Below are 27,230 nucleotides of genomic sequence, written 5' to 3' on the forward strand. Positions count from 1 at the left end.
TTGGCACTCACAGCATCCCTGAATTCCAGGGAATTCTTTCCCATCCCAGGCACTTGCAGCATCCCTGGATCCTGGACCATCCTTGGGGTTTCCAGCATCCCTGAGTCCCAAGGGTTTATTTGCCATTCCTGGGAATTGCAGCATCCCTGGATCCTGGAGCTTGGGCATCCTTGGGCCTTGCAGCATTCCCAGATCCCAGTGAATTATTTCCCATCCGGGGTTTGCAGCACCCCTGGATCCCAGTTCCAGGCCATCCCTGGAGCTCCCAGCATCCCTGAGTCCTGGGGCCTGGGCACTCCCAGATCCTGGAGCATCCCAGGATCCTGCGGATTTATCCCTCTCCATGGCTCCAGCATCCCAGGATCCCGCTGATTTATCCCTTCCAGCATCCCTGGATCCCGCTGATTTATCCCTTCCAGCATCCCTGGATCCCACTGATTTATCCCTTCCAGCATCCTTGGATCCTGCTGATTTATCCCCTCCGTGGCTCCAGCATCCCTGGATCCCACTGATTTGTCCTCCCCCATGGCTCCATCATCTCAGAATCCCACTGATTTATCCCTTCCAGCATTCCAAGATCCCGCTGATTTATCCCTCTCCATGGCTCCAGCATCCCTGGATCCCGTGGATTTATCTCTCTCTGTGGCTCCAGCATCCCTGGATCCTGCTGATTTATCCCTCTCCATGGCTCCAGCATCCCTGGATCCCGCTGATTTATCCCTTCCAGCATCCCTGGATCCCACTGATTTATCCCTTCCAGCATCCCGGGATCCCGCTGATTTATCCCGGTGCCTCCCCCCCCGCTCCAAGCTCCCGTTATCCCGGTTTTCCCCCCCTCCGGCGCTGTCGCTCCGAGGCGTTTTTGTGCCGCCTCCCGGCGCCTCCTCCCGCCGGGAAGGGCCGGCCCGGGAAAAGGGGGGGGGAGATCGGGATGGGGGGGTGGGATCGGGATGGGGGGGTGGGATCGGGATCGGGGGGTGGGATCGGGATCGTTCCCGCTCCCGGCTCCAGCCCGGCCATGCTGCGGGTGCTGCTCCAGCGGGCCTCCCACCTCCCGAGCCTGGAAAAGCGGGAGAGGCAGAGCGATCCCGTGGCCAGCCTGACCTTCCGAGGTGAGGGAGTCCCGATTTTGGGATGGGAGGGGGGGGGCGGGAAGAGTTCGGGCCGGTTGGGAAGCCCCTTCCCACAAACCCCTTCCCGCAGAGCCCGGGGTCCTGCTCCCAGATCCTTGGGAAATTCCCACCCCGTTCCCACCCTGGGAATTCTCCCCCCGTCCTTCCCTGATTTCGGGGCGCTTCGCCCTCATTAAGGCGTTTTAATTAAGGCGGAATTAACACAAACGATCCCTTTCCCGGGGTTATCCCATTCCCGGGGGATGGATTTCCCGGGAAGGGAGGAAGGGAGGGCTCTGCACCTCCAAAGCTCTCCCTGGAGGATGGCCCTGGGATTTGCTTTTTGTTTTTTGGGAGCCGTTTCCTGGCCGTGGAAAAATCTCCATTTTTAGAGAAAAAAACCAAGGAAAAGGACGAGCAATTCCTGCCCCGGCTTTTCCTGCGGGGAATGGGATGGGAATGGGATGGGTGCTGGGAATGGGGGTGCTCCTGATCTTTGGGATCCCTCCCATCCATCAGCTCTGCTCGGCCCAATCCTGGTCCTGAAGGCAGCGGGAATTCCAGGGCTCTGAGTCCTGCAGGGATGAGGGATCAGAATTCCAGGGCTCTGAATCCTGCAGGGATGAGGGATCGGGAATTCCAGGGCTCTGAGTCCTGTAGGGATGAGGGATCGGGAGTTCCAGGGCTCTGAATCCCAAACAGGGATGAGGGATCGGGAATTCCAGGGCTCTGAATCCCAAACAGGGATGAGGGATCGGGGATTCCAGGGCTCTGAATCCCAAACAGGGATGAGGGATCGGGAATTCCAGGGCTCTGAATCCCAAACAGGGATGAGGGATCGGGGGGATCGGGGTCTCCAGCCGAGGGAGGAAGGAGGGTCTGACATTCCCAGGGCTCCTTGTCCGTGTCCAGGGGGTTTCCCAGAGGCTCTTCCCCATCCCAAACAGGGAAAGGTTCTTTTGGTGAATCCCAAACAGCCAAAAAGTGGGAATTTCCGGCGTGTCCCGGTCCCCCCCCTGTGCCGAATCCCGGCGTCCCTTCCCGGCGTCCCTTCCGGTGTCCCCCGGATTTGAGTCACTCCTATTGTTTGGCTCTTCCTTTTCCTCTTCCCCCGGTCCCTCCCGCTCGGGATCCAGCGACATTCCAGCGGGGACGGGGGGGGGGGTCGTGGCTTTTGGGGGATCTTGGGAGCCGGAGCCCCCCCGGCACCGGGAATGTCGGGGCTGGGAGGCTCCCGACGGACATCCCGGATGGCTCCGCTCCCATCCGGGGGACAGGGCACCATCCAGGGATTTTGTGGGATCACTGAGGCACATTCCCGAGGTTTTCGTGGAGGGAGGGGGGTGGTTGGGCCCCCCGTGGTGCCTCCCATCCCAAAAATCCCCCCCGGAACCCTTCGGGAGCCTCCTCTCTGCTCCGGGGGAAACTGAGGCACAGCTCCAAGGTGACTTCCCAGAGTTTTCCAGGGTTTGGGATCCAAATGGGGTCCTGGACCCCAGCCCTGCATCCCCAGCCCAGCCTGGGAACAGGGAATGGGCCCAATCCTGTCCTGGGAATTGCGGGAATCACTGGATGCTGAGACTTACCTGGGAACAGGGAATGGGCCCGATCCTGTCCTGGGAATTGTGGGAATCACTGGATGCTGAGACTTACCTGGGAACAGGGAATGGATCCAATCCTGTCCTGGGAATTGGGGATGTCCCTGGAGGCTGAGACCTACCTGGGAACAGGGAATGTGGATCCAATCCTATCCTGGGAATTGTGGGAGTCACTGGAAGCTCAGTCCCACCTGGGAACAGGGAATGTGGGTCCAATCCTGTCCTGGGAATTGTGGGAATCACTGGATGCTCAGCCCCACCTGGGAACAGGGAATGGGCCCAATCCTGTCCTGGGAATTGTGGATGTCCCTGGATGCTCAGTCCCATCTGGGAACAGGGAATGTGGATCCAATCCTGTCCTGGGAATTGTGGATGTCCCTGGAGGCTGAGACCTACCTGGGAACAGGGAATGTGGATCCAATCCTATCCTGGGAATTGTGGGAATCACTGGAAGCTCAGTCCCACCTGGGAGCTGGGAATGTGGATCCAATCCTGTCCTGGGAATTGTGGATGTCCCTGGAGGCTGAGACTTACCTGGGAATTCTCTACCTGCTCCTGGGAATTGTGGGAGTCACTGGATGCTCAGTCCCACCTGGGAACAGGGAATGGGCCCAATCCTGTCCTGGGAATTGTGGGAGTCACTGGAAGCTCAGTCCCACCTGGGAGCTGGGAATGTGGATCCAATCCTGTCCTGGGAATTGGGGATGTCCCTGGAGGCTGAGACCTACCTGGGAATTCCCTACCTGCTCCTGGGAATTGTGGGAGTCACTGGAAGCTCAGTCCCACCTGGGAACAGGGAATGTGGCTCCAATCCTATTCTGGGAATTGTGGATGTCCTTGGATGCTCAGCCCCACCTGGGAACAGGGAATGTGGCTCCAATCCTGTCCTGGGAATTGTGGATGTCCCTGGATGCTCAGTCCCACCTGGGAGCTGGGAATGTGGATCCAATCCTGTCCTGGGAATTGTGGAGTCCCTGGAGCTCCTGAGAGCCGGAATTTGGGCTCCTGCTCCCGGGATCCTCCTCTGATCCGTGGGTTTCTCCCTGCAGGAGTGAAGAAGAGGACAAAGGTCATCAAGAACAACGTCAATCCCGTCTGGAATGAGGTGGGAGTGTTCCCAGCCCCGGGAATTTGGTGGGAAAACCGGCCCCTTCTCCCTGCCTGGGTTTCCAGGGGGCAAAACTACAAAAAAAAAGGGGGTTTAGTGGGAAAAAGGGGAGTTTTTCCAGCACCTTTTCCCTTCCAACCCTGAGTTTCCATGGGCTAAAATTAAAAAAAAAGGGATTTAGTGGGAAAAAAAGGGGAGTTTTTTCCAGTTTTTCCTTCCAACCCCGTGTTTTCATGGGCTAAAATTTAAAAAAAGGGGGTTTGCTGGAAAAAAAAGGGAATTTTTCCAGCACCTTCTTCCTTTCAACCCTGAGTTATCATGGGCTAAAATTTTAAAAAAAAAGGGGTTTTGGTGGGAAAAAAGGGGAGTTTTTCCAGCACCTTCTTCCTTCCATCCCTGTCCTGTGTTTCCATGGGCCAAAATTTAAAAGAAAGGGAATTTAGTGGGAAAAAAAGGGAGTTTTTCCCAGTTTTTCCTTCCAACCCTGTGTTTTCATGGGATAAAATTTTAAAAAGAGAGGATTTAATGGGGAAAAAAAAGGGAATTTTTCCAGCACCTTCTTCCTTCCAACCCTTTCCTGTGTATCCATGGGCCAAAATTTAAAAAACAGGGGATTTAGTAGGAAAAAAGGGCATTTTTTCCAGCAGATTTTTTTCCAACCCTGTGTTTTCATGGGCTAAAATTTTAAAAAGAGGAGATTTAGTGGGAAAAAAAGGGGAGTTTTTCCAGCACCTTCTTCCTTCCCACCCTGAGTTTTCATGGGCTAAAATCTTAAAAAAAAGGGAATTTAGTGGGGAAAAAAAGGGGAGTTTTTCCAGCACCTTTTTCCTTCCAACCCTGTGTTTTCATGGGATAAAATTTAAAAAAAAAGGGGATATAATGGGGAAAAAAGGGGAGTTTTTCCAGCACCTTCTCCCTTCCATCCCTGTCCTGTGTTTCCATGGGCCAAAATCCCGCTGATCCCGCTGCTCTGCCCTCCGCAGGGATTCGAGTGGGATCTCAAGGGGGTTCCCCTGGATGCTGGAGCCGAGCTCACCGTGGTGGTCAAGGACCACGAGACCGTGGGCAGGAACAGGTGGGAGAAGCTTTGGGAGCTGGGAACGATCCCCCCTCTCTGGGAGAAGCTTTGGGAGCTGGGAATGATCCCCCCTCTCTGGGAGAAGCTTTGGGAGCTGGGAATGATCCCCCCTCTCTGGGAGAAGCTTTGGGAGAGCTGGGAATGATCCCCCCTCTCTGGGAGAAGCTTTGGGAGCTGGGAATGATTCCCCTCTCTCTGGGAGAAGCTTTGGGAGAGCTGGGAATGATCCCCCCTCTCTGGGAGAAGTTTTGGGAGCTGGGAATGATCCCCCCTGTCTGGGAGAAGCTTTGGGAGCTGGGAATGATCCCCCCTCTCCCAGCTCCAGGTCCTGGGATGCTCGGGAGCGTCCCTTGGGATGTGCCGGCTCTTCCCGGGGCTCTTCCCGGGGCTCTTCCCGGGGCTCTTCCCGGGGCTCTTCCCGGGGCTCTTCCCGGGTTCTTCCCGGGTTCTTCCCGGGGCTCTTCCCGGGGCTCTTCCCGGGGCTCTTCCCGGGGCTCTTCCCGGGGCTCTTCCCGGGGCTCTTCCCGGGCTCTTCCCGGGTTCTTCCCGGGGCTCTTCCCGGGCTCTTCCCGGGTTCTTCCCGGGGCTCTTCCCGGGCTCTTCCCGGGCTCCGGAGCAGTGGGAGGCTGGAGCTGCATTTCTGGGCTGCTTTTGCTCCGAGTGTGGGGGGAAGCTGCTGCGTTGGAGGGCCGGGAATGCACAAGGGATGCTCGTGCCGGGCCCTTCCCTGGCCGGGAGGTGGGAAGCGGCTGCCAGGCTCCTTTCCCGAGGCGCCGGGAAGGGGCGGTGGAGCCCCCGGAGCCGCCGCCTTCCTTCCTCCCCACGGCCCCTGCGTCCCCTCTCCGGGAATTCCCCAGGGATGGGGGGCTCCCTGCTGCCTTGGGAACGGGGGGGATCCCCCTGTGGGACCCCCAGCGTGGAGGGAGAGCTGCTGGGAAAGGGAAAAGTCCGGGAAGGGGGTTATTTTTGGAGGGTTGGGAATGTGCTGCTGCTGCTCCAGCCGGGACAGGGAGCACGGCCTGGCCTGATCCCGTTTCCAGAGCTGGAGCCAACCTTGGGCTGGAGGCCAAGGTCTGGGATTTGGGGCCGGGCCAGTTTTAGTGGGACTATAAATAGTGAGGGGAGGGCGGGAGGAGGGTCCTGGATCCCGGGACAGGAGATCCCGGCTGACACCTCCCCCCAGCCCGGCTGCTCCGGGTCCAGCCTGGCCTTGGACACTCCCAGGGATCCAGGGGCAGCCACAGCTGCTCTGGGAATTCATTCCAGTCTCTCACCACCCTCACAGGGAAGAGTTTCTTCCCAATGTCCCACCCAAATTTCCCATTTTCCAGTTTGAAGCCATTCCCTGTGTGCTGTCCCTCCATCCCTTGTCCCCAGTCCCTCTCCAGCTCTCCTGGAGCCCTTTTAGGCCCTGGAAGAGACTCCAAGGTCTCCCTGGAGCCTTCTCTTCTCCAGGGGAACCCCCCCAGCTCTCCCAGCCTGGCTCCAGAGCAGAGGGGCTCCAGAATCCTGGAATGTCTTTGGTTGAAAGGGACCTTAAATCCCACTGATTCCACTCCCTACCCTGGGCAGGGACACCTTCCCCTATCCCAGGTTGTTCCAACCTGGCCTTGGACACTTCCAGGGATCCAGGGGCAGCCACAGCTTCTCTGGGATTTCTATTCCAGGGCCTCCCCACCCTCCCAGCCAGGAATTCCTTCCCAATATCCCATCTATCCCTGCCCTCTGGCAGTGGGAAGCCATTCCCTGTGTGCTGTCCCTCCCTGCCTTGTCCCCAGTCCCTCTCCAGCTCTCCTGGAGCCCCTTCAGGCCCTGCCAGGGGCTCTCAGCTCTCCCTGGAGCCTTCTCTTCTCCGGGGGAACCCCCCCAGCTCTCCCAGCCTGGCTCCAGAGGGATCAGGGATCATTCCCACGGCTCCCTCTGGATCTGCTCCGGAGGGGTTTGGGTGTCCCTGGAGGGGCCCCTTCCCCTCTGATCCGTGCCCTTTGCCAGGTTCCTGGGGGAGTGCCGGGTGCCCCTCCGGGATGTCCTGGGCACCCCCAGCCTGGCGGCCTCGTTCAACCTCCCGCTGCTGGACACGCGCAGGGAGGGCACCGGGGTGAGTGAGGGCTGGGCACGGCTGGGGGGCACCAAAGGGGCACCAGGGAGGGCTGGGGGATCCCAGGGTGGCACCAACACAGGGTGGGATCCCAGGGTGGCACCAGTATGGACAGGGCATGTTTAGGTGGGGCTCCCAGTATGGGACTGCTCTTGGCCATGGCCTGACCCAGCCAGATGGGGCTCCCAGTTTGAGATCAGTACAAGCCATGGCCTGGCCAGTCTGAGCCCAGTGTAAGCAATGGCCCTCCCAGTTTGAGCCCAGTGTGAGCAATGGCCCTGTGAGTTGTAACTCCCAGTTTGAGACCAGTCCAACCAACGTCCCTCCCACTTTGTGACCAGTCTGAGCCTTGTCTCTGTCAGTTGGGGCTCCCAGTTTGAGCCCGGTCTGAGCCCCATTCCTCCCACTTTGAGCCCAGTCTGAGCCCAGTCTGAGCCCTGTTTCAGGCCAGTTTTCCCAATTCCCTCACCCCCGTGTCCCAGTTTGCCCCCAGTTTTCCCTCCCTGCGCTGTCTCACGTCATTCCCTGTTTCCAGGCCCCCAGTTTTCCCTCCCTGTGCTCTATCTCACGTCATTCCCTGTTTCCAGGCGTTCCTGCTGCTCCAGGTGTCCTACCTGCCCCCCCCGGGGGCCATCCCGCTCTTCCCACCCACGGCCCCTCCGGAGCCGGCCCCGGCTGCGGCCGAGCTGGACACGGGCACTGGTGAGACCCCCCCCGGTGCCCCCCACATCCCACCCTGGGAGGCCCCATTCCCACATCCCCGTGTCCCTCTCCCCATATCCCACCCTGGGAGGCCCCATTCCCACATCCCGTGTCCCTGTCCCCATATCCCGCTCTCTGGTCCCATTCCCACATCCCGTGTCCCTGTCCCCATATCCCGGTCTCTGGCCCCATTCCCACGTCCCGTGTCCCTGTCCCCATATCCCTCTCTCTGACCCCATTCCCACGTCCCGTGTCCCTGTCCCCATATCCCAGTCTCTGACCCCATTCCCACGTCCCGTGTCCCTGTCCCCATATCCCTCTCTCTGGCCCCATTCCCACGTCCCGTGTCCCTGTCCCCGCTCCAGAGGCGGCCGAGGAGGAGGAGCCGGAGGATCCCGGGGTGACGGGGGACGAGGCGGAGCCGTCGTCGTCCTCGGGCCCCCCCGGCTCGGAGCCCCCCCCGCCCCACAGACCCCAAACCCAGCCCAGCCTGCGGGGCAGGAGGGGCAGGAGCAGTCCCAAAAAACCCCTGGCCAACAAACCCCAGGACTTCCAGGTGGGAGGGGAAGGGGGGTGGGACGGGAATGGTGGGTGGGGTGGGAATGGTGGGTGGGGTGGGAACGGTTGGTGGGATGGGAATGATGGGTGGGATGGGATGGGAATGATGGGTGGGATGGGATGGGAATGATGGGTGGGATGGGAATGGTGGATGGGGTGGGAATGGTTGGTGGGGTGGGAATGGTGGGTGAGATGGAATGGGAATGGTTGGTGGGGTGGGATGGGATGGGAATGGTTGGTGGGGTGGGAATGGTGAGTGGGATGGGATGGGAATGGTGGGTGGGGTGGGATGGGAATGGTTGATGGGACGGGAATGGTGGGTGGGGTGGGAATGGTGAGTGGGATGGGATGGGAATGGTGGGTGGGGTGGGAATGGTTGATGGAATGGGGTGGGAATGGTTGGTGGGAGGGGATGGGAGTGGGTGGTGGAATGGGAATGGTGGGTGAAATGGGAATGGTTGGTGGGATAGGGTGGGATGGGAATGGTGGGTGGGATGGGAATGGTGGGTGGGATGGGATGAGATGGGAATGGTTGGTGGGATGGGATGGGAATGGTGGGTGGGATGGGATGGAAGTGGGTGGTAGAGCAGGAACGGTGGGTGGGATGGAAGGAGTGGCAGGATGCGATGGGATGGAATGAGATGGAAGTGGGTGGTGGGATGGGAACGGTGGGTGAGATGGGAATGGTTGGTGGGATGGGGTGGAGATGGTTGGTGGGATGGGAATGGTGGGTGGGATGGAATGGGAATGGTGGGTGAGATGCAAATGGTTGGTGGGATGGGATGGAAGTGCGTGGTGGGATGGGAATGGTGAGTGAAATGGGAATGGTGGGTGGGGTGGGAATGGTGGGTGGGGTGGGAATGGTGGGTGGGATGGAATGGGAATGGTTGATGGGGTGGGATGGGATGGGAATGGTTGGTGGGGTGGAAATGGTGAGTGAAATGGGAATGGTTGGTGGGACAGGAATGGTGGGTGGGACGGGAATGGTGGGTGGGGTGGGAATGGTGAGTGGGATGGGATGGGAATGGTGGGTGGGGTGGGATGGGAATGGTTGATGGGACGGGAATGGTGGGTGGGGTGGGAATGGTGAGTGGGATGGGATGGGAATGGTGGGTGGGGTGGGAATGGTTGATGGAATGGGGTGGGAATGGTTGGTGGGATGGGAATGGGAGTGGGTGGTGGAATGGGAATGGTGGGTGGGATGGGATAGGAATGGTTGGTGGGATGGGAATGGTGGGTGAAATGGGAATGGTTGGTGGGATAGGGTGGGATGGAGATGGTGGGTGGGATGGGAATGGTGGGTGGGATGGGAATGATGGGTGGGATGGGATGGGAATGGTGGATGGGACGGGAATGGTGGGTGGGGTGGGAATGGTTGGTGGGATGGGAATGGTGGGTGAGATGGAATGGGAATGGTTGATGGGGTGAGATGGAATGGGAATGGTTGATGGGGTGGGATGGGATGGGAATGGTTGGTGGGGTGGAAATGGTGAGTGAAATGGGAATGGTGGGTGGGACAGGAATGGTGGGTGGGATGGGAATGGTGGGTGGGATGGGATGGGAATGGTGGGTGGGGTGGGAATGGTTGATGGAATGGGGTGGGAATGGTTGGTGGGAGGGGATGGGAGTGGGTGGTGGAATGGGAATGGTGGGTGGGATGGGAGAGGAATGGTTGGTGGGATGGGAATGGTGGGTGAAATGGGAATGGTTGGTGGGATAGGGTGGGATGGAGATGGTTGGTGGGATGGGAATGGTGGGTGGGATGGGAATGGTGGGTGGGATGGGAATGGTTGGTGGGATGGGATGGGAATGGTTGGTGGGATGGGATGGGAATGGTGGGTGGGATGGGATGGGAATGGTGGGTGGGATGCAAATGGTTGGTGGGATGGGATGGAAGTGCGTGTTGGGATGGGAATGGTGAGTGAAATGGGAATGGTTGGTGGGATAGGGTGGGATGGAGATGGTTGGTGGGATGGGAATAGTGGGTGGGGTGGGATGGGAATTGTCTGTGGGATAGGAATGGGAATGGTGGGCAGGATGGGATGGGAACGGTGGAATGGGAATGAGCTGCTCCCCTGGAGCCCCTTGAGAACCCCCCAGTTTGTCCCTGTGGAGGGTTCAGCACCTCTCAGGTGCCCCTGGAGCATTAGTTAATTAATAATTAATAGTAATAATAATAATCGCAATTAATGCCATTCTTTAAATTGCCTTAAATTTTTAAAAATTCAATTTAATGCAGATTTTGAAATTTAATTCAATTCCTAAAAATCCGATTTAATTTCTAACTTAAAATTCCGCGGATTTAAAAACAAAATAATTGGATTTGATTTCGAATGTAAGATTGCTTTAAATTTTTAAAAAAAATTAATTTCAATTTAATTTCGAGCTTAAAAAAATCGCCTTAAATTTTTTTAAAAGCTCGACTCCACTTCCGATTGAAAATCCAGCTGGGGTTTGATTTGTTTTTCGAGGTGGGACTTAGGGAAGTTCTGGGAGGTGTTTCACTCCTTTCCACCCCCCCCGTGCCTGTCCCAGATCCGGGTGCGGGTGATCGAGGCCCGGCAGCTCCCCGGGATCAACATCCGGCCCGTGGTGAAGGTGACGGCGGCCGGACACACCAAGAGGACCCGGATCCGCAAGGGGAACAGCCCCTCCTTCGACGAGGTGAGGGGGATCCCCTGCTGGCACTCACCTGGCACTCACCTGAGAGAGAATCCCAGAATCCCAGAATCCCAGAATCCCAGAATCCCAGAATCCCAGAATCCCAGAATCCCAGAATCCCAGAATCACAGAATCACAGAATCAGCTGGGTTGGAAGGGACCTCCGAGATCATCCAGCCCAACCCTTGATCCAACCCCGCCGTGGTTCCCAGCCCATGGCACTGATGCCACATCCAGTCTGTCCTTAAACACCTCCAGGGATGAAGAATCCACCCCTTCCCTGGGCAGCCCATTCCAATGGCTGAGCACCCTCTCTGCAAAGAAATTCTTCCTAATCTCCAACCTAAACCTCCCCTGGCACAGCTCAAGACCCTTTTATCCTACTGCTGATTCCTGGGAGAAGAGCCCGACCCCCCCCTGGCTCCCCCCTCCTGTCAGGGAGTTGCAGAGAGTGAGGAGGTCTCCCCTGAGCCTCCTCTTCTCCAGGCTGAGCCCCCCCAGCTCCCTCAGCCTCTCCTCACAGCACTTGTGCTCCAGTCCCTTCCCCAGCCTCGTTGCTCTCCTCTGCACCTGCTCCAGGACCTCAATGTCCTTCCTGAGCTGAGGGCCCAGAACTGGACACAGCACTCCAGGGGTGGCCTCACCAGCGCTGAGTCCAGGGGCAGAATCACTTCCCTGGCCCTGTTGGCCACCCTGTTCCTGAGCCAGGCCAGGATCCATTGGCCCTCTTGTCCCCCTGGGCACACTCTGGCTCCTGTTCAGCTCCCTGTCCATCCCCACTCCCAGCTCCCTTCCTGCCTGGCTGCTCTCCAGCCCCTCTGGCCCAGCCTGGAGCTGCCGGGGGTTGTTGTGGCCAAAGGGCAGGACCCGGCCCTTGGCCTGGTTGAACCTCATCCCCTTGGAATCAGCCCATGGATCCAGCCTGGCCAGGTCCCTCTGCAGAGCCCTCCTGCCTTCCAGCACATCAACACACAACCCAACTTGGTGTCATCTCCAAATTTGCTGATGGTTCACTCAATCCCCTCATCTAAATCATCAGTAAATCCACGGAATCATCAGCGATCCTCACGTGCAAGCTCAGGATGGCAGGAAAGATGTTCTGTTACAGCCCTGCCTTTAAGATCCATCAACTACGTATTTGTAGCACGTAAACCTCGTTAAATACGTAGTTTTTAAGGTTTATATAAAATAGAGAAGGAGTTTTAGGTCGTTTTTAACCTGAGTTTGGAGCCCCAAACCCAACTGGCACCGCCAAGGGTGGTCATCACCCCGTGACCATTCCGTGGAGGAATCACCAGCACCTCCAAAATCTACTTGTTCCGAGCACCAGCAGAGCAAGATTGTGATCAAATCCTCAGAAACCACCACTGGGAGAATATCTCAGATATATCCTGATAAATATTCATTATCCTGGCACTGCCCGGGAGCACCGGGATTGGCTTCCCGGGGGATGAAAATCCCGGAGCGGCCGGAGGTTGGGGTGGGGACGGCGGGTCCTGCCTTCATCCTGTCACCTTCCCGAGGTGCCAGAGGGAATTCCCCGTGTCCTGGAGGGCGGGAGGATCCATCCCGTGGAGTTGGGGGCTTGGGAGCGGTCGGGAGGCTCCCGAACCCCCATCCCTCTTTCCCGCAGACCTTCTTCTTCAACGTCTTCGAGTCGCCCTCGGAGCTGTTCGACACGCCCGTCTTCATCACCGTGAGTGCCAGGGATCCCTGGGATCCCGTGGGATCCTCCGTCCTGGGCGGGTCGGGGCTGGATTGACCCTTTTCCCATGTTTTTCCCCCCCCAGGTGGTGGATTCCCGATCTTTCCGCCCGGACTCGGTGATCGGGGAGTTCCGGGTACGGTGCCCTCTCCCCTTCCCCCTCCCCCTCTCCCCCCCCACACTGACCCACGGGATGAACTCCGGAATTCCCTTTTCCTTTCATCCCACAGATGGACGTGGAGACCGTTTACTCCGAGCCAAGTGAGCTTTGGGAAACCCCCTTTTTTTTTTGTGGGGGCCAAACGTTGGGAAACACGGACACAAATCACGGCTCTTCCATGGACAAACCCAGATGTGTCCCTGTGTCCATCACCAGGGAATCCCAGACTGGTTTGGGTGGGAAGGAACCTCAAATCCCACCCAATCCCACCCCCTGCCATGGGCAGGGACACCTTCCACTATCCCAGGTTGCTCCAAGCCTCATCCAACCTGGCCTTGGACACTCCCAGGGATCCAGGGGCAGCCACAGCTTCTCTGGATCCACCCTATTCCTTCCCTGTCCCCACGTCCCTTCCAGCTGACACATTCCCTGGTTCTATATCAAAGGAATGTGGTGTTTACCATAAAACCCCTCCCAGAGCATCCCTGGATCCCCTCCCTGCACGGCTCAGGGCTCTCCATCTCCTTTCCCCCCCCCCCAGAACACGCTTTCCTCAGGAAGTGGCTCCTGCTCTCCGACCCAGAGGATCTTTCCGCGGGGGCCAAGGGCTACCTGAAGGTCAGCGTCCTCGTGCTGGGGCCTGGGGACGAAGCTCCCGTGAGTATCCCCCTGGATCCCGTGGGACCTTCCACCCTTCCACCTCCCTGGGCCGCCAAACATCCCTTCCCAGGGAAGCAGCACCTTGGATCTTCCTCCGTTTCGGGGGCAAAGAGCTGCTTTTTGTCGTGGAATCCCAGCCGTGGAATCCCAGCCGTGGAATCCCAGCCGTGGAATCCCAGCCTGGTTCGGGCTGGGAGGGACCTTCAATCCCATCCCACCTCCCACCAGCCCAGGTTGCTCCGAGCCCCGTCCGGCCTGGCCTCGGACGCTTCCCGGGATGGGGAATCCACACCTCTCTCTCCTTTGGGGTTTCCCTGCTCGTTCTGTGACTCTTGGGAAGCCTGGTTGAGTTTTCCCTCTCTCCCTGTCCCCCCCTGCAGCTGGAGAAGAAGGAGGTGTCCGAGGACAAGGAGGACATCGAGGCCAACCTGCTGCGCCCCACCGGGGTCACCCTGCGGGGGGCCCAGTTCTGCCTCAGGATCTTCAAAGCCGAGGATTTGCCCCAGAGTAGGTGTCCCCTGGATCCCTCGGCATCGCGGCGTTCCGGGCAGGAATTCGGGCTCGGGGGAGGGAATTATCCACAGCCTCGGTCCAAAGACCTTCTAGATAGATACCAACCAGTCGTGATGTGCTGGGAGATGGGTCTGCTACTGGTGCAAACTGGTTTTGTCCACCTGGGGAGCTCCTCCCCGATGGAAAAGCCGGTGGGACAGCCGGGACCGGGCGGACGCCGCTCCCGGAATTCCTTGAGCTTCAGGGTCTCCCCCTCCTGCTCCCAGTGGACGACGCCGTCGTGGACAACGTCCGGCAGATCTTCGGCTTCGAGAGCAACAAGAAGAACCTGGTGGATCCCTTCGTGGAGGTCACCTTTGCCGGCAGGACGGTCAGCGGGGCCTGGGCAGGGCTGGGGGGGCAGGGGGGGCTCCCTCGGGATCCTGGGAATGGCATGGCAGGGGGACAGTCCCTGGGAATGGCATGGCAGGGGGACAGTCCCTGGGAATGGGATGGCAGGGGGACAGTCCCTGGGAATGGGATGGCAGTGGGACAGTCCCTGGGAATGGGATGGCAGTGGGATAGTCCCTGGGAATGGCATGGCAGGGGGACAGTCCCTGGGAATGGGATGGCAGTGGGACAGTCCCTCCCAGGTCCCTGGGGCTGGGATGGCAGTGGGGTGTTCCCTTGGGATCCCTGGGAATGGGATGGCAGTGGGACAGTCCCACCCAGTTCCCTGGGGCTGGGACACCAGTGGGGTGTTCCCTCAGGGTCTCTGGGGCTGGGATGGCAGTGGGAAAATCCCTCCTGGGTCCTGGAGCTGGGATAGCAGTAGGATAGTCCCTGGGAATGGGATGGCAGTGGGACAGTCCCTCCTGGCTCCTTGGGGCTGGGATGGCAGTGGGACACTCGTTCCTGGGTTCCTGGGGCTGGGATGGCAGTGGGACAGTCCCTCCCAGTTCCCTGGGGCTGGGATGGCAGCGGGGTGTTCCCTTGGGATCCCCAGGACTGGGATGGCAGTGGGGTGTTCCTTTGGGATCCCCGGGGCTGAGATGGCAGTGGGACAGCCCCGTTCCCAGCCCCGTTCCCAGCCCCGTTCCCGGCCCCGTTCCCAGCCCCATTCCCAGCCCTATCCCTGTGTGTGTGACATGCTGGGATCCCTGTGGTGCCACCAGAGCAGTTTCTCCTCTGGGCTTTTCCTGGTGCTGATGCCTCACAGAGGGGTCTGGAGAGGCTGAACCCACGAGCTGCCACCTGCCCTTTGAGCCACAGCAGCACTGAGGGGCTGGAAGTCTCCTCTTCCCATGGATCTTCCCATGGGAACACCATCTGGGGGGGGACACAGGCTTGGGACATCCTTCTGGTGGTTCTGAGGTGGGGAGATCCCCCAGCATCCCCCAGCACCCTCTGCCTCCTGCACTGAGGGGGCTGCAGAGCCCCCCGGGGTCACCCGTGGGATCGGGGTGGGATTTTGGGTATCCTGAGGCTTCCCAGCTCCTGGGGTGGTGGGAGCAGCACTGACTGTTCCCTCCTCCATCCCACCCCTCCAGCTCTACTCCAGGATCCTGGAGAAAAACGCCAACCCCCAGTGGAACCAGTGCCTGACCCTGCCGGCCATGGTGAGCACTGGTGTCCACATGAGCACTCCATCCCTGATCCCACCATCCCTCCCCATTCCCTGGTGAGCACTGGTGTCCCCCACGGACACCCTGTCCCTGATCCCACCATTCCCTGGTGAGCACTGGTGTCCCCAGGACCCCCCTGCCCCCCGATCCCACCATTCCCTGGTGAACACTGGTGTCCCCATGGGCCCCCTGTCCTCAATCCCACCATTCCCTGGTGAGTACTGGTGTCCCCCTGGGCACCCCATCCCTGATCCCACCATCCCTCCCCATTCCCTGGTGTCCCCAGGACCCCCTACCCCCCGATCCCCCCATCCTTCCCCATTCCCTGTCTCTTTTCCCAGTTCCCTTCCATGTGTGAGCGGATGCGGATCCGTGTGACCGACTGGTGAGTGGGGGGTGCTCCCTGTGCCCGGGGCAGTGGGATGGGCACAGAGGGACCCCCCGGTGTGACCCGTGTCCCCTGTGCTGCCCCAGGGACCGCCTGACCCACAACGACGTCGTGGGCACAACCTTCCTGGCCATGTCCAAGATCTCGGCCCCCGGCGGGGAGCTGGAGGGTAAGGGCGGGAAGGGGGCTGGGATTTGGGATGCACGGCCCTGGAGCAGCTCTGGGATTTGGGATGCACGGCCCTGGAGCAGCTCTGGGATTTGGGATGCACGGCCCTGGAGCAGCTCTGGGATTTGGGATACATGAGCCTGGAGCAGCTCTGGGATTTGGGATGCATGAGCCTGGAGCAGCTCTGGGATTTGGGATGCGTGGCCCCGGAGCAGCTCTGGGATTTGGGATACATGAGCCTGGAGCAGCTCTGGGATTTGGGATGCGTGGCCCTGGAGCAGCTCTGGGATTTGGGATGCATAGTCCTGGAGCAGCTCTGGGATTTGGGATGCATGGCTCTGGAGCAGCTCTGGGATTTGGGATGCGTGGCCCTGGAGCAGCTCTGGGATTTGGGATGCATGAGCCTGGAGCAGCTCTGGGATTTGGGATGCGTGGCCCTGGAGCAGCTCTGGGATTTGGGATGCGTGGCCCCGGAGCAGCTCTGGGATTTGGGATACATGAGCCTGGAGCAGCTCTGGGATTTGGGATGCGTGGCCCTGGAGCAGCTCTGGGATTTGGGATGCATGAGCCTGGAGCAGCTCTGGGATTTGGGATGCATGGCCCCAGAGCAGCTCTGGGATTTGGGATGCGTGGCCCTGGAGCAGCTCTGGGATTTGGGATGCGTGGCCCTGGAGCAGCTCTGGGATTTGGGATGCATGGCCCTGGAGCAGCTCTGGGATTTGGGATGTGTGGCTCTGGAGCAGCTCTGGGATTTGGGATGTGTGGCCCTGGAGCAGCTCTGGGATTTGGGATGCAGCTCTGCACGGAGTGGCTGGAGGTCGGTGGTGGCTTGGGGGGTGTCACGGCTGTCACTGTCCCTGTCCTGGGGGTCACCCCATCCCCTGTCCCTGTGCTGGGTGGGAACAGCCCCTCCAACCTGGCAGATCCGGGAGTGCTGGAGGTTTGGATCCTCTTCCTGGCGGTGGCCGTGGTGCCCTGTGGGGTTGGGGACAGTGGGGGTGACACCGTGACAGGGATGGACAGGGTGACACCGTGACAGGGATGGACAGGGTGACACTGTGACAGGGATGGGGGGTGACACTGTGACAGGGATGGACAGGGTGTCACTGTGACAGGGATGGACAGGGTGACACTGTGACAGGGATTCATGGGTGACACTGTGACAGGGATGGACAGGGTGACACTGTGACAGGGATGGGGGGTGACACTGTGACAGGGATGGACAGGGTGACACTGTGACAGGGATGGGGGGTGTCACTGTGACAGGGATGGACAGGGTGACACTGTGACAGGGATGGGGGGTGACACTGTGACAGGGATGGGGGTGTCACTGTGACAGGGATGGACAGGGTGACACTGTGACAGGGATGGACAGGGTGACACTGACAGGGATGGACAGGGTGACACTGTGACAGGGATGGGGGGGTGACACTGTGACAGGGATGGACAGGGTGACACTGTGACAGGGATGGACAAGGTGACACTGTGACAGGGATGGGGGGTGACACTGTGACAGGGATGGGGGGTGTCACTGTGACAGGGATGGGGGGTGACACTGTGACAGGGATGGACAGGGTGACACTGACAGGGATGGGGGGTGACACTGTGACAGGGATGGGGGGTGACACTGTGACAGGGATGGGGGGTGACATTGTGACAGGGATGGGGGTGACACTGTGACAGGGATGGACAGGGTGACACTGTGACAGGGATGGGGGGTGACACTGTGACAGGGATGGACAGGGTGACACTGTGACAGGGATGGGGGGTGACACTGTGACAGGGATGGACAGGGTGACACTGTGACAGGGATGGGGGGTGTCACTGTGACAGGGATGGGGGGTGACACTGTGACAGGGATGGACAGGGTGACACTGACAGGGATGGGGGGTGACACTGTGACAGGGATGGGGGGTGACACTGTGACAGGGATGGGGGGGTGACATTGTGACAGGGATGGGGGGTGTCACTGTGACAGGGATGGGGGGTGACACTGTGACAGGGATGGGGGGTGACACTGTGACAGGGATGGGGGGGTGACACTGTGACAGGGATGGGGGGTGACACTGTGACAGGGATGGGGGGTGACACTGTGACAGGGATGGGGGGGGTGACACTGTGACAGGGATGGGGGGGTGTCACTGTGACAGGATGGACAGGGTGACACTGTGACAGGGATGGGGGGTGACACTGACAGGGATGGGGGTGACACTGTGACAGGGATGGACAGGGTGACACTGTGACAGGGATTCATGGGTGACACTGACAGGGATGGGGGGTGACACTGTGACAGGGATGGGGGGTGACACTGTGACAGGGATGGGGGTGACACTGTGACAGGGATTCATGGGTGACACTGTGACAGGGATGTGCAGGGTGACACTGTGACAGGGATTCATGGGTGACACTGTGACAGGGATGGGGGGTGACACTGTGACAGGGATGGGGGTGACACTGTGACAGGGATGGGGGGGTGACACTGTGACAGGATGGGGGGTGACACTGTGACAGGGATGGGGTGGTGACACTGACAGGGATGGGGGGTGACACTGTCACCTGTGCCAGGTGGGAGGGCAGGGAGCTGGGGTGGTTCTGGGGCTGCTGAGGGCCAGGAGCAGAGCCTGCCCCGTCCTGCATGAGCATGTCCTGCTGCCAAGGCCTGGTGGCACCTGGATCCCCCCGGGAATGTCCCCTCTGGCTTTGGGCATCTCGGATGCCCCAGGACCCCCCCGCCCCACCCGAAGCATCCTCAGGGACACAGGATCCAGGCTGGATGGGCTGGGAGCACCCTGGGCTGCTGGAAGGTGTCCCTGGGAGTGACTGGGTGGGCTTTAAGGCCCCTTCCAGCCCGAGCCATTCCACAATTCCGTGGATCAGCCCCCAGGACACGGCCCAGGTGCTCCAGCCCTGTGTCCCCCAGCCCGTGTCCTGCCCCGGCCCTACCTGGCTCTGCTTGTGTGCCCAGTGTGCCCAGTGTGCCCAGTGTGCCCAGTGTGCCCAGTGTGCCCAGTGTGCCCAGTCCCCTCTTCCCCAGTTCCAGCACGGCTCCTGGGCTGGGCTGGAGAGAGAGAGAGAGGCCCGGAGGGAGGTGGGATCCCCCCCCACCGCTGGGATCTGCCAGGGAATGCTCCTCAGGGATGCTCAGATCCCAGTCCACCCCAATCCTACAACCTCTGGTGACGGGCTTGGACAGGCCTGGGATCAGCCTGGGCTGCTGGAAGGTGTCCCTGGATGGGCTTTAAGGTCCCTTCCACCCCACCCCATTCCACGATCCCACGTGCCAACCTCTCCCTTTCCTTCTCTGTCTCTCTCCTGTCTCTCGGTGCTAAATCCCAGGAACATCCACCCTCGTTCCCCGTCCCCCTCCGTCCCTTTTCCAGGCTCCCCTTCCAGCCTTTCCTGACCTCTCTGCCTTTCTTTGTGCCCCAGATGAGTTTCCTGCTCCCCCGAAGCCCCCAAAGGCCTCAGACCGTACGTCCCAGTAACGTCCCCGTCCTGTCCCAGTTTGGCGCCGCTCGGGACTGGTTTTACTGGTTCAGTGTCTGGGCTGGGGGAGGATCAGCTGGGTTCAGTCTGGGCACCTTGGGAGAAGGGAATGGCTCCAACCTGGCCTCCTCCTGCCCTCTGGGAGCAGGGAAAGGGCTCCCCTGCCCTTTGGGGTGTCCCTGCTGGCACGGGGAGCTCAGGGCAGGGCCCTGCCGGGGATCCCTGCCCAAAATTCCATGAAAAGGGGTGATTCTCTCCGTGGAATCACAGAACTGGATAGGCTGGAAAATCCCTGGGATCCAGCAAGTCCAACCATTCCCCCGGCACTGCCCAGGCCACCCCTGGCCGTGTCCCCCAGTGCCACATCCTCAGGGTGTTAAATCCCCCCAGGAATGGGGACTCCCCCCGCCCTGGGCAGCTGTGCCAGGGCTGGACAGCCCTTTCCAGGGGGAATTTCCCCAATATCCAACCCCAGCTCACCCCTAGTGCCTCTCGAGGCTGTTTCCTTTCATCCTGTCACCCTTACTCTTGTCCAAGCCCCCTCTCTTACTGTCCCCCCTTCCCTGGGGGCCCTTCCCGGGGCTGGGAATTCCCGTTTTTCCCGGGACACAGCCCTGTGTGTGTCCTGCCCTGCGGTGAGCGCTCGCAGGGCTCCGATTTGGGTGCAAACCGCAGCATTTTGGTGCCTCCAGCCCCCCGTGGTCCCCGTGGCCCGGGGTGGGACCCGGCCCCGAGGCACCCCCGGGAATCCCTGCCGGCTCTGATGCTCCTCTCCCTGTGATTCCCAGTGGATGACGGGCTCGGATTCCTGCCAACCTTCGGCCCCTGCTACATCAACCTCTACGGGAGCCCCCGGGAATTCACGGGATTCCCCGACCCCTACGAGACCCTCAACCTGGGAAAGGTGACATGGGCTTCTCTCCAACCTCCACTAACCCGGCAGCTCCTCCTGCCCCGGCTGCTCTAACCCCCCCCGGCTCTGGCAGCGGGGACCCTGCGCTGGCTCCTGCAATTCCTTGGCTCTTCCCGCTGCCTCCGACCTCCTGGCTCTGCTCCGCTCCCAGAACTTCCCGCCGGAGCCCTTTGCTGCTCTTCCTCCTCCGCGCCGGAGCTCCTGGAGAAACCCAAAGGCAGAGCTGATCCGTGGGGAGGGAAGGCTGGGGAGGGGTCCTGACGCTTCTCCCCGCTCTGTCCCAAAGGGAGAGGGCGTTGCCTACCGTGGCAGGGTGCTGGTGGAGCTGGAGACCAAGCTGGTGGAGCACCTGGAGCAGAAGGTGGAGGATATTCCGGCGGATGACGTCCTGAGGGTGGAGGTAACGGGGTCCCGGGGGCGTTCCGGGGGGTGTCCGGCCCCTTTGGGCACGTGGGACACGATGGAAGGGGGGTGTGGGAGCTGCTCCTGGGTGGGTCCCGTGGTTGGGGAGCTCCTGGAGGTGCCTCCTGCTGAGCTCCATTCCAAGGTGTCCATCCAAGGTCCCGTGTGGTGTGAGCTGATCGTGGGGAACAGGGAATCATGGAATGCTTTGGGTTGGGAGAGGCCTGAAAGCTCATCCAGTTCCATGGGCAAGGACACCTCCCACTATCCCCAGGGGGCTCCAACCTGGCCTTGGGCACTCCCAGGGATCCAGGGGCAGCCACAGCTTCTCTGGGAATTCCATCCCAGTCCCTCCCCACCCTCCCAGCCAGGAATTCCTGCCCAAAATCCCACCCAAATCTCCCCTTTTCCACTATGAAGCCATTCCCTGTGTGCTGTCCCTCCAGGCCTTGTCCCCAGTCCCTCTCCAGCTCTCCTGGAGCCCCTTTAGGCCCTGCAAGGTCTCATGGAGCGTTGGAAGGTTTGCCTCCACTCCAGTGCTCTCCCAGATTTGCTCCTTTTCCTCATTTTTCACCTTTTGGTTGCATTTTCCCTGAGAAGCTGTGGCCTTCTCCTTGTTTTCCTGAATATCTCCCCCAAAACTCCTGTGCTGCAAAGGGTGTTTTTCTGCCCTGCAATGGAATTCCCACCTCGGAGGCCCCTCTGGGCTGTGTGTGCTGGGGCAGTGAAGGGGCCCTGAATCCCAGGATCCCTGAGGCTGGAAAAGCCCTCCCAGCCCATGGATCCCCCCTGTGCCTAATCCCACCTTGTCCCCCAGCCCAGAGCACTCAGTGCCACGTCCTGTCATTCCATGGGCACCTCCAGGGCTGGGCACTCCAAACCTCCCTGGGCAGCCCCTGCCAAGGCCTCACCACCCTTTCCAGGAGGAAATTCCTCCTGATGTCCAAGCTGAGCCTCCCCTGGCACAGCTGGAGGCCGTTCCCTCTCCTCCTGCCCCTTGTTCCCTGGGAGCAGAGCCTGACCCATGGAGAGATCCATCCTAAGCCAAGTATGAAACTCCCAAAGGCCACCTGGGAATGATCCACCTGGGAATGATCCACTTGGGAATGACCCACCTCAGGATCCAGAGTGGGACTGGGAAGCAAACACACACCTTGCTGGGCTCTTCCTGGGCTGGAACGGGGTCCCCCCATCCCTGCTGGGTCCCACCATCCTGGTGACTCAATCCCTGCTGGAGAACAGAGAAAAGAGCCCCCCCGGCTCCCCCCTCCTGTCAGGGGGTTGCAGAGCCAGAAGGTCCCCCCTGAGCCTCCTTTTCTCCAGGCTGAGCCCCCCCAGCTCCCTCAGCCGCTCCTGCTGCTCCAGCCCCTTCCCAGCTCCGTTCCCTTCCCTGGCTGGGTGCCCAGGAGGGGGGGTGGTGGCCTCTCCCCCACGTCCCCTGTCCCGTTCCCGCCGCAGAAGTTCCTGCGCCGCCGGAAATATTCCCTGTTCGCCGCCTTCTACTCGGCCACGATGCTGCCGGGCGTGGAGGCCGCGGCGCAGTTCGAGGTCAGCATCGGCAACTACGGCAACAAGTTCGACACCACCTGCCTGCCCCTGGCCTCCACCACCCAGTACAGCAGGGCCGTCTTCGACGGTGAGGCCCCGGCCTCGGGACGCTCCCATCCCGGCGGGATGTGGGCCTGGGATCCTGGGAGGGATTGGGATGGGGAGGGACCTGAAAGCTCGGCCGGTTCCGTGGGAAGGGAGAGCTTCCACCAGCCCAGGGGGCTCCAAGCCCTGTCCAGCCTGGCTTTGGAGGCTCCCAGGGATCCAGGGGCAGCCACAGCTGCTCTGGGAATTCCATCCCAGCCCCTCACCGCCCTCACAGGGAAGAATTTCTTCCCAATATCCCACCCAAATCTCCCCTTTTCCAGTTTGAAGCCCTTCCCTGTGTGCTGTCCCTCCATCCCTTGTCCCCAGTCCCTCTCCAGCTCTCCTGGAGCCCCTTCAGGCCCTGCCAGGGGCTCTCAGCTCTCCCTGGAGCCTTCTCTTCTCCAGGGGAACCCCCCCAGCTCTCCCAGCCTGGCTCCAGAGCAGAGGGGCTCCAGAATCCTGGAATGGGTTGGGTGGGAAGAGACCTTATATCCCACCCAGTGCCACCCCCTGCCATGGGCAGGGACATCTCCCAGTCTCCCAGGTTTCTCCAAGCCCTGTCCAACCTTGGGCACTCCCAGGGCTGGGAAGCAGGGGTTGTATCCAGGTGGTCCTGGATAAGCTGCTGGAGGTGACCCTGCTCGAGCAGGGCTTGGACCAGGGCACTCCAGAGGTTCCTCCCAGCTCAGCCATGGGGAGTGTGTGAATGGGGGGCAGTGGGGCAGCCAGCACTGCTCCCAGCCCTGAGCTGGCTCAGGTGGTTTTTGGGACCACCACGGCACCCCCAGTGCCAGTTTCCCTGCCAGGGAAGAGCCAGTGCTCGGGATAACCATTCCCTGGCTCCTGGGGTGGGATGTCCTCACCCCACCGGGGTGGTTGAGCTGGTTTCTGACCTCACTGCCACACTCAGAGCCTGACCCACATCCCTGTGGGCCTTGCTGGGCTTTGGGGAGCTCCAAACCCCCTCAGAGACCATCTCTCACCCCAACCCCGCCGTGCCCTCCTCCATCCCTGCTCCCAGGGGCTGGGATGCTCCGTTATCCCGGCTCCCCGAGCTCAGGGGGTGCTGTCCCCAGGCTGTCACTACTATTACCTGCCCTGGGGCAACGTGAAGCCCGTGGTGGTCCTGTCGTCCTACTGGGAGGACATCAGTGCCCGCACCGACGCCCAGAACCTGCTGCTCCACGTGGCACACAGGCTGGTGAGTGACCCCCTGCCTCTGGGGGACAGGGGGGGGGACAGGGGCCACCTCAGGGGGGGGACAGGGGCCACCTCAGGGGGGGGGACAGAGGCCACCTCAGCCTGGCTCAGCTCTGGGGCTGTTGGGGGACAGTCCGAGGTGTCCCGGGTGTCCTGCCCTGCCCACGGGGTGAGGGGGGAATTGGGACCCCCCTGACCCCCTGGGGCTGGGGCTTTGTCCTGCACCCCCCCCCCCTGCAGGGCTGGGAGGGCAGGGATGTCATGGATTCGTGGGATGGGGTGGGTTGGGGGGGGATATTGAGGATCATCCAGTTCCATGGGCAGGGACACCTTCCATTATCCCAGTTGTTCCAACCCGGCCTTGGGCACTCCCAGGGATCCAGGGGCAGCCACAGCTCCTCTGGGAATGTCATCCCAGACCCTCCCCACCCTCACAGCCAGGAATTCCTTCCCGATATCCCACCTAACCCTGCCCTCTGGCAGTTTGAAGCCAGAATGGATTCATGGAACCATGGAATGGGTTGGGATGGGAGAGACCTTAAATCCCATCCAGTTCCACCCAGGGACACCTTCCACCATCCCAGGTTGCTCCAAGCCCTGTCCAGCCTGGCCTTGGACACTTCCAGGGATCCAGGGGCAGCCACAGCTGCTCTGGGAAATCTATTCCAGCCCCTCCCCACTCTCACAACCAGGAATTCCTTCCCAATATCCCATTTAAATCTCCCCTTTTCCACTGGGAAGCCATTCCCTGTGTGCTGTCCCTCCCTGCCTTGTCCCCAGTCCCTCTCCAGCTCTCCTGGAGCCCCTTCAGGCCCTGCCAGGGGCTCTCAGCTCTCCCTGGAGCCTTCTCTTCTCCAGGGGAACCCCCCCAGCTCTCCCAGCCTGGCTCCAGAGCAGAGGGGCTCCAGAACCCTGGAATAGTTTGGGTTGGGAGGGACCTTAAATCCCATTGATTCCCCCCCCTGCCCTGGGCAGGGACACCTTCCCCTATCCCAGGTTTCTCCAAGCCCCATCCAACCCAGCCTTGGACACTCCCAGGGATGGATCCTGCCTTCATCCCCTGAGCTATTTATGGGATATCTTGCATTTATTTCCCTCTTGTTTCCCCTGGAATTCAAAGCTGGGGGGTGCAGAGCCCGAGCTGGAGTCTCTGATCCCGGGGGGTGACCCTGGACACCCCGGGGGGGTGTGGTGTGGGCTGTGGGGTGTGGGTTGGTTCTGGGGGTTCCCTGATGGCAGCTCCTCATTCCCCTCCCCAGGAAGCCAACCTGGCTCGTGTCCAGCTGGCCCTGCAGTCCCAGGTACCCCCGGCCGAGCTGGAGGCGCTGGGGGACCAACTGCTGGACGGGGTCATCGCCGACTGCAGGTACAGGCCTGCCCTCCCTGCCTGCCCTCCCCTGCCTGCCCTCCCTGCCTGCCTGCCCTCCCTGCCTGCCCTCCCTGCCTGCCCTCCCTGCCTACCTTCACTGCCTGCCCTCCCTGCCTGCCCTCCCTGCCTGCCCTCCCTGCCTGCCCTCCCTGCCTGCCTTCACTGCCTGCCCTCCCTGCCTGCCCCCCCTGCCTGCCCTCCCTGCCTGCCCTCCCTGCCTGCCCTCCCTGCCTGCCCTCCCTGCCCGCCCTCCCTGCCTGCCTTCACTGCCTGCCCCCCCTGCCTGCCCCCCCTGCCTGCCCTCCCTGCCTGCCCTCCCTGCCTGCCCTCCCTGCCTGCCCTCCCTCCCTGCCTGCCCTCCCTGCCTGCCCTCCCTGCTCACCCCACAAAGGACCCCCTGCTTTGGCATCACCCTTTTTTCTCCCTGCATTTTTTCCTCCCACCTTTTTTTCCCCGCCTTTTTCTCCCGCTTTTTTTCCCACCTTTTTTTTTTTTTTTTATTCACCCCCCCTCGCCTACCCCTCCGCGCCCACTCCCTCCGCGTCGGCCCCCGGGGCCCCCTCCCGAAGTGCTCCTCCCGCCCTTCCCCCCCGCTTTTTTCTCCCGCTTTTTTTTTTTCCAACTTTTTTTTCACAGCCTTTTTTCCTTCTCCCATCTTTGTTTTTTTTAATCTTTCTTTCCCCGCCTTTTTTTCCCCAGACTTTTCCCTACCCTTTTTTTCCCCACCTTCTTTTTCTCAGCCTTTTTCCCCACCTTTTTTTCCCTGCCTTTTTTTTTCAGCAGTTTTTTCCCGCCTTTTTTCCCCGCCTTTTTTTTTCCAGCCATTTTTTCACAGTCTTATTTTTCTCCCTTTTTTTTCTCAGCCTTTTTCCCTCACCTTTTTTCCCCCACTTTTTTTCCCTGCCTTTTTTTCCCTGCCTTTTTTTCCCTGCCTTTTTTCCCCTGCCTTTTTTCCCCTGCCTTTTTTCCCCTGCCTTTTTTCCCCCTGCCTTTTTTCCCCTGCCTTTTTTCCCCTGCCTTTTTTTCCCTGCCTTTTTTTCCCTGCCTTTTTTCCCCTGCCTTTTTTTCCTGCCATTTTTCCCGCCTTTTTTCTCCACCTTTTTTTCCCCACCTTGTTCCCCTGCCTTTTTTCCCAAACCTTTCTTTCACAGCCTTATTTTTCTCCCATCTTTTTTTCCCCTCCTTTTTTCCCCTCCTTTTTTCCCCTCCTTTTTTTTCCTGCCTTTTTTCCCCCTCTTTTTTCCACCCTTTTTTTCCACCCTTTTTTCCCACCCTGTTTTCCCCTCCCTTTTTCCTCAGCCCTTTTTCCCCCTCCTTTTTCCTCCCCTCTTTCCCCCCCCTTTTCTCCTCCTTTTCCCACTTCTTCCCCCTTTTTGCCCTCCTTTCTCCTCCCCCTTTTTCAACCCCCTTTTTACTTCCTGCCCTTTTTTCCAGTCTTTTTTCCCACCTTTTTTTCTCCCACCTTTTTTCCTGCCTTTTTTTCTCCTGCCTTTTTTTCTCCTGCCTTTTTTTCCCCCTCATTTTTTTCCCCTCATTTTTTTCCCCTCATTTTTTTCCCCTCATTTTTTTCCCCTCATTTTTTTCCCTCATTTTTTTCCCCTCATTTTTTCCCCTCATTGTTTCCCTCTTGTTTTTTCCCCACCATTTTTTCCCCTTGTTTTTCCCCCTCCTTTTTTCCCCTCCCTTTTTTTCCTTTCTCTTTTTTCCCCACCCTTTCTCCCCTATCTTTCCCCCCCCATTTTTCCCTTCCCTTCTCCCCCCAGACTTTTTCCCTTCCCTTCCCCCTCCTATTTTTCTTCCCCCTTTTCCCTGCACCTTCTTTCCCTCTTCTTTTCCTCCCCTTTTAAAAACACAGGACCCCCCCCAGCAGTGTGGCTGAGTTGGGGTGTGCTGGGAGGTGAATTAACCCACCTTGGAGCTCCATCCCAGAGTGTGATCCCACCTTGGAGCTCCATCCCAGTGTGTGATCCCACTCTCTGCCCCATCCCAGTGTGTGATCCCATTCTCTGCCCCATCCCAGCCCATCCCACTGTGTGATCCCATTCTCTGCCCCATCCCAGTGTGTGATCCCATTCTCTGCCCCATCCCAGCCCATCCCACTGTGTGATCCCA

At 59.9% G+C, this 27,230-nt stretch overlaps 1 protein-coding gene across 1 annotated transcript in view; it reads left to right on the forward strand.

Moving 5' to 3' along the window:
- The first annotated feature begins 974 nt into the window (after positions 1 to 974).
- LOC135408188 (dysferlin-like) overlaps positions 975 to 27,230 on the forward strand; it is a 62,120-nt gene continuing 35,864 nt past the window's right edge. The window contains 22 exon segments of the mRNA XM_064643490.1: positions 975 to 1,112; positions 3,760 to 3,815; positions 4,802 to 4,893; positions 6,889 to 6,994; positions 7,582 to 7,696; positions 8,062 to 8,252; positions 10,790 to 10,918; positions 12,549 to 12,611; positions 12,706 to 12,756; positions 12,851 to 12,881; positions 13,322 to 13,437; positions 13,821 to 13,947; positions 14,220 to 14,323; positions 15,483 to 15,551; positions 15,899 to 15,942; positions 16,032 to 16,114; positions 19,543 to 19,584; positions 20,388 to 20,503; positions 20,799 to 20,912; positions 22,373 to 22,550; positions 23,626 to 23,750; positions 25,009 to 25,115. Coding sequence (XP_064499560.1) covers positions 1,019 to 1,112; positions 3,760 to 3,815; positions 4,802 to 4,893; positions 6,889 to 6,994; positions 7,582 to 7,696; positions 8,062 to 8,252; positions 10,790 to 10,918; positions 12,549 to 12,611; positions 12,706 to 12,756; positions 12,851 to 12,881; positions 13,322 to 13,437; positions 13,821 to 13,947; positions 14,220 to 14,323; positions 15,483 to 15,551; positions 15,899 to 15,942; positions 16,032 to 16,114; positions 19,543 to 19,584; positions 20,388 to 20,503; positions 20,799 to 20,912; positions 22,373 to 22,550; positions 23,626 to 23,750; positions 25,009 to 25,115 — 2,153 coding nt within the window. The 5' untranslated portion in view covers positions 975 to 1,018.

This window comes from Pseudopipra pipra, unplaced genomic scaffold (genome assembly GCF_036250125.1).
Source record: "Pseudopipra pipra isolate bDixPip1 unplaced genomic scaffold, bDixPip1.hap1 HAP1_SCAFFOLD_217, whole genome shotgun sequence".
NCBI lineage: Eukaryota > Metazoa > Chordata > Aves > Passeriformes > Pipridae > Pseudopipra > Pseudopipra pipra.